Consider the following 6,480-nt stretch of genomic DNA (forward strand, 5'->3'; position numbering starts at 1 on the left):
AAAATTATTCTACTTCATCTGGATACACCTGATATTAAAATTGGAAAAAATATATTATAAAGAAATCACAAACATTTCACTTATAAATGAGGATGCAATACCATAAACAACATATTAACAAGTTGAATTAAAAATTAATGTTTAGGGTGGCCCCTGTGGCTCAGTGAGTAGGGCGCCAGCCCCATATACCAAGGGTGGTGGGTTCAAACCCAGCACTGGCTGAACTGCAACAAAAAAATAGCTGGGTGTTGTGGCAAGTACCTGTAGTCCCAGCTACTCAGGAGGTTGAGGCAAGAGAATCACCTAAGCCCAAGAGCTGGAGGTTGCTGTGAGCTGTGATGCTACAGCACACTACTGAGGGCGATGAAGACTCTTTCTTTTAAAAAAAAAAATTTTAAGTAATGTACTTTGGTCAAAATTAAATCCAAATCCAATTTATGTGAGAATTAGTATTTTCTTTTTTTTTCTATTCCTTTCCCTCATCCCCTCCCTTTTTCTCTGTCTGCTCTCCCCTTCCCCCATGCCCCTTGTCATTAATTGCCCTCATACCAAAGTTGAACACATAGGATTCATGCTTTTCCATTCCTGTGATGTTTCACTAAGAATAATGTGTTCCACCTCCATCCAGGTTAATACAAAATGCTGCAAAATCTCCATTTTTTAAATTGCTGAATAGTATTCCATGGTATACATATACCACAGCTTGCCAATCCATTCCTGGGTTGAAGGGCATTTAGGCTGTTTTCACATTTTACCAATTGTAAATTGAGCTGCAATAAACTTGTCTAGTACAAATGTCTTTTTATAAGAAAAGTTTATTTTTCTTCTGGATAGATGCCCAATAATGGGATTGCAGGATCAAACAGGAGGTCTAATTTGAGTTCTTTGAGGGTTCTCCATACTTCCTTCCAAAAAGGTTGTATTAGTTTGCAGTCCCACCAGCAGTGTAAAAGTGTTCATTTCTCTCCATATCTGTGCCAGCATCTGCAGTTTTGAGATTTTGTGATATAGGCCATTCTCACTGGGGTTAAATGATACCTCAGGGTGGTTAGAAGAAATAGTTTTTACTCCTAAAAGAAACATGTTTGGAAGAAGAGTTCATTTCTTCTTCATGTAATAAACCATTACTTCTTGCCTAAAAACTTATTCTCAAATTATTCCAAAAATAAGCTTGCTTATTATCTAGACATACACCTTAGTCTTTTATTTTTATTTTTATTTTTATTTTTTTGAGACAGAGCCTCAAGCTGTCCCCCTGGGTAGTGTCGTGGCATCACAGCTCAGAGCAACCTCCAACTCCTGGGCTCAAGCGAGTCTCCTGCCTCAGCCTCCCAAGTAACTGGGACCACAGGTGCCCACCACAACGCCCAGCTATTTTTTGGTTGCAGCCGTCATTGTTGTTTGGCGGCCTTTGGTTGCAGCTGTCATTGTTGTTTGGCGGCCCAGGGCTGGTTTTGAATCCACCACTTTAGGTGCATGTGGCTGGCGCCTTAGCCACTTGAGCCACAGGCGCTGAGCTATACCTTAGTCTTTATCTTTATTTTTTGCTATGGAACTTTGCCCCAAATTCTGGGGGAGTCCCTCCCTCTCACTGGTTACTCATGTTTCTTTCTTTCTTCTTCTTCTTCTTTTTTTTTTTTTTTTTTTTTTTTATTTTTTTTTTTTTTTTTTTTTTTTTTTTTTTCCTTTGAGGTGGAGTCTCAAGCTATTGCCCTGGGTAGAGTGCCATGGTGTCACAGCTCACAGCAACCTCAAACTCGTGGGCTTAAGCAATTCTCTTGCCTCAGCCCTCGTAGCTGGGGCTACAGGCACCCACCACGATGCCCGGCTACTTTTTGTTGTTGCTGTTGTTGTTGCAGATGTCATTGTCATTTAGCAGGCCCCAGCTGGGCTTGAACCTGCGACCTCAGTATATGTGGCTGGCATCATAACCACTGTGCTATGGGCACCAAGCCATGCCCAGCTATTTTGTTTGTTGTAGTTGTTGTTATTTGGCAGGCCCGAGCTGGGTTCAGACCCAGTAGCCCCAGTGCATGTAGCCAGTGCCTCAGCTGCTAAGCTATAGGCACCAAGCCCTGGCTATTATTTTGTTGCAGTTGGCATTGTTGTTTTAGCTGGGCCAGGTTCTAACCCGCCACCCTCATTTTTCTGCTCCTTTTCCAGTAAAGCCTTTTACCTTGTCTCTGGACGTCTCTTTGTTATATCTTTTGTTTTCTTGCATCCCTATTTACTAAACATGAAAACACATTCGTGCAAGGATTAAGGCAACCCAGTTTTATGTGCCTGGATGTACCTCATCATTCTTGGGCCATAGAAATTTCCATTGGACTTGGCTACTTTGGGGGTTTAGATGCAGCTAAGCCTATCTTGGGCCAGAACCAAAGGTGGAAATTTGGCCCAAAGGACAGAAGTTCTTCTATTATGTCCCCTAACAGCCCCCTCTGTATACATATTCTGGTTCTAGAATGACCAGATGTTAAAGCACGAGAAGGTCAAAATTATATGTCACCATGCCGTCCCCAGCAAGGACAGTTGGGTTTCCCAACAGGGGACTGACCACTCAGATCTGTAGAGCACGCAGAAGTCATGGTCCTCCTGTTCAACAGTGCGAACTTCACTGTTTTGGGTGGATTTTCTTCACAGGGAGAAATTGCTTAGAATTAGGGGGCTTTATTATTTAGGGGGTGGGAAACCGAGCCTTGGCTCTTGCCCCAGGCTAGAATGCTGTGGTGTCAGCCTACCTCATAGCAACCTCAAACTTCTGGCTCCACGCAACTCTCCTACCTCAGGGTCCTGGGTAGCTGGGACTATATAAATACCTGCCACAATGCCCAGCTAATTTTTTTTTTCTTTTGACACAGAGTCTGTCTTTGTTGCCCTTGGCAGAGTGCTATGGCATCATAGCTCACAGCAGCTTCAAACTTTGGAGCTCAAGTGATCCTCTTGCCTCAGCCTCTTGAGTAGCTGGGACTACAGGCATCTGCTACAACATTGAACTATTTTTAGAGATGGGGTCTCACTCTTGCTCAGGCTGATCTTGAACTCCTGAGCTCAGGCAATCCACCTGCCTTGGGCTCCAAGAGTGCTAGGATTACAGACCTCAGCTACTACTCAGCCCTCCAGCTAATTTTTCTATTTTTGGTAGAGTCAGGGTCTTGCTCTTGTTCAGACTGGTCTTGAGGTCCCTAGCTCAAGTGATCCTCTTTTTTTTTTTTTTTTTGAGACAGAGCCTTAAGCTGTCCCCCTGAGTAGAATGCTGTGGCATCACGGATCACAGCAGCTTCCAACTCCTGGGCTCAAGCGAGTCTCCTGCCTCAGCCTCCCAAGTAGCTGGGACCACAGGCACCCGCCACAACGCGTGGCTATTTTTTGGTTGCAGCCATCATTGCTGTTTGGCGGGCCCCGGCTAGATTCGAACCTGCCACCTTAGGTGTACGTGGCTGGCACCTTAGCTGCTTGAGCCACAGGCGCCGAGCCTGATCCTCCTACCTTAACCTCCCAGAGTATTGGAATTATAGGCATGAGCCATACATCTGGCTCCCCCTTCAATCCCTGGTTCAGAGAAGGTGCTAGATACAGTGTTTGTCAGATGGTGGCTGCTCCGTAGAGACCAGGCTGGAATTTAGAGGCTATTCACAAGTGTGATTATAGCGCTCCATACTGCAGCCTTGAACTTCTAGACTCTAGAGATCCTTGTACCTCAGCCTCCTGAGTAGCTGGGATGGGCTATAGGTGTACATTACCATACCAGCTGCATAGGTATATTATTAAGTTTTATTTTTATTTAATTTATAACTTACAAACAAGTTACCATAATAACTACATATATCCTTTACTTAGATTTACTGAATATTTATATTATTCTCTATTTGTTTTATTTTTCTGTATGTGTATATATGTGTATGATTTGATAGCCAGTATGTTGGACACAAAACTTTTTTTTTTTTGAGACGGAGCCTCAAGCTATCCCCCTGGGTAGAGTGCCATGGCATCATGCTCACAGCAACCTCCAACTCCTGGGCTCAAGCAAGTCTCCTGCCTCAGTCTCCCAAGTAGCTGGGACTACAGGCGCCTGCCACAATGCCTGGCCATTTTTTGGTTGCAACCATCATTGTTGTTTGGCGGGCCCGGGCTAGGGATTCGAACCCGCCACCTTAGGTGTATGTGGTTGGCGCCTTAGCCGCTTGAGCCACAGGCGCTGAGCCGACACAAAACATTTTTAACCTAAATACTTTACTATTGTCTCCTTAAATGAGGACGTTCTCTTACAAAATCACAGCGCAATTGCCCAATGAGGAAACTTAATCTTGATACAGACTGATACCTAATCCTTAGTCCATAGTTACGCTTCAGCAGTCGTCCCAATAGTGATCTTAATATTTCTCCTCAAGCCCAGAGTCACTCATTGCATTTAGTCATCATTATATCTTTAGTAGTCATTTTCTGTAACCCAGAACAGTTCCCAGGCCTTTTCTGATTTCGCCATTTTTGAAGAGGGCTGGCCAGTTGTATCTTAGAGACTGTCCTGTATGGTTTGTCTTAGGCTTCCTCCTGCTTAGTTGTGGGTATGTGTTGTGTTCCATGCTCACTGGTAAGCTTCCATGTCTCTCTCTATCTCTCCCCTCATCTTTCCCTGCAGGTAGAGAAGATCCGCCAGGTGAAAGCCAAGTCTCTATATCTGCAGGTAGAGAAGCTGCGGCAAAACCTTAATAAGCTTGAGAGCACCATCAGTGCTGTCCAGCAGGTCTTGGAGGAGGGTAGGGCACTGGACATCCTGTTGGCCCGAGACCGGATGCTGGCCCAGGTACAGGAGCTGAAGACTGTGCGGAGTCTCCTGCAGCCCCAGGAAGATGACCGAGTCATGTTCACACCCCCTGACCAGGCCCTCTACCTTGCCATTAAGTCCTTTGGCTTCGTTAGCAGTGGGGCCTTTGCGCCACTCACCAAGGCCACGGGGGATGGCCTCAAGCGGGCCCTCCAAGGTAAGGTGGCCTCTTTTACTGTCATCGGCTATGACCACGATGGTGAGCCGCGCCTCTCTGGAGGTGACCTGATGTCAGCTGTGGTCCTGGGCCCAGATGGCAACCTGTTTGGTGCAGATGTGAGTGATCAGCAGAATGGGACTTATGTGGTGAGCTACCGGCCCCAGCTGGAAGGCGAGCACCTCATATCCGTGACCATGTGCAACCAGCACATTGAGAACAGTCCCTTCAAGGTGGTGGTCAAGTCAGGCCGCAGCTACGTGGGCATCGGGCTCCCAGGCCTGAGCTTTGGCAGTGAGGGCGACAGTGACGGCAAGCTCTGCCGCCCTTGGGGTGTGAGCGTAGACAGGGAGGGCTACATCATTGTTGCCGACCGCAGCAACAACCGCATCCAGGTGTTTAAGCCCTGTGGCGCCTTCCACCACAAATTCGGCACCCTGGGCTCTCGGCCTGGGCAGTTCGACCGACCAGCTGGGGTGGCCTGTGATGCCTCACGCAGGATCGTGGTGGCTGACAAGGACAATCATCGCATCCAAGTCTTTACTTTCGAAGGCCAGTTCCTGCTCAAGTTTGGTGAGAAGGGAACCAAGAACGGGCAGTTCAACTACCCATGGGATGTGGCAGTGAATTCCGAGGGCAAGATCCTGGTCTCAGACACACGGAACCACCGGATCCAGCTGTTTGGGCCCGATGGGGTCTTCCTAAATAAGTACGGCTTCGAGGGGGCTCTCTGGAAGCACTTTGACTCCCCACGGGGTGTGGCCTTCAACCATGAGGGCCACTTGGTGGTCACGGACTTCAACAACCACCGGCTCTTGGTCATTCACCCTGACTGCCAATCAGCACGCTTCCTGGGGTCAGAGGGCACCGGCAATGGGCAGTTCTTACGCCCACAAGGTGTGGCTGTGGACCAGGAAGGGCGCATCATCGTGGCGGATTCCAGGAACCACCGGGTACAGATGTTTGAGTCCAATGGCAGCTTCCTGTGCAAGTTTGGGGCCCAAGGCAGCGGCTTTGGGCAGATGGACCGCCCCTCTGGGATTGCTGTCACCCCTGATGGAATGATCGTCGTCGTAGACTTTGGCAACAATCGAATCCTCGTCTTCTAATGGCATTTTCTAGGTTTCTGTGGGGGGCGGGTTTGTGCGCACGTATGTCTCTCTCTTTATTTCTCTCTTTTTGAATTTCAAAGAAGAAAACAGTCTCAGGGAAATTTCTTTCTTTCTTTCTTTCCTTTTTTTTTTTTTAAGAGAACAAGAAACGTACAACATTGCTTAAGTCCTACCTCATCTTTATTTTTTTACAGATGAATGTACTTATCTTTTCTGCAGGGATTGAGCCTGTGAAGTGATGATTTCTATCTACCTCATAAATCTTTTGCATTTCCTTCTCCAACAGACCCTCTTCCCCCCTCAGCGTGGTTCACATCTCCCTCTTCCCCCACGCAGGGCATGATAATGCACAAGCCTAGCATCTGTGGCTGGGAGGGCACTGGATG

General features: G+C 47.1%; 1 protein-coding gene across 1 annotated transcript in view; it reads left to right on the top strand.

Annotated features, from left to right (window-relative positions):
- TRIM71 (tripartite motif containing 71) overlaps positions 1-6,091 on the top strand; it is a 26,571-nt gene extending 20,480 nt beyond the window's left edge. Inside the window, exon 3 of the mRNA XM_023513047.1 lies at positions 4,640-6,091. Within this exon, the coding sequence (XP_023368815.1) occupies positions 4,640-6,091 (1,452 nt within the window). The remainder of the gene's footprint in view (positions 1-4,639) is intronic.
- The last annotated feature ends 389 nt before the right edge of the window (positions 6,092-6,480 follow it).

This window comes from Otolemur garnettii, unplaced genomic scaffold (assembly GCF_000181295.1).
Source record: "Otolemur garnettii isolate 467f Iridium unplaced genomic scaffold, OtoGar3 scaffold00002, whole genome shotgun sequence".
NCBI lineage: Eukaryota > Metazoa > Chordata > Mammalia > Primates > Galagidae > Otolemur > Otolemur garnettii.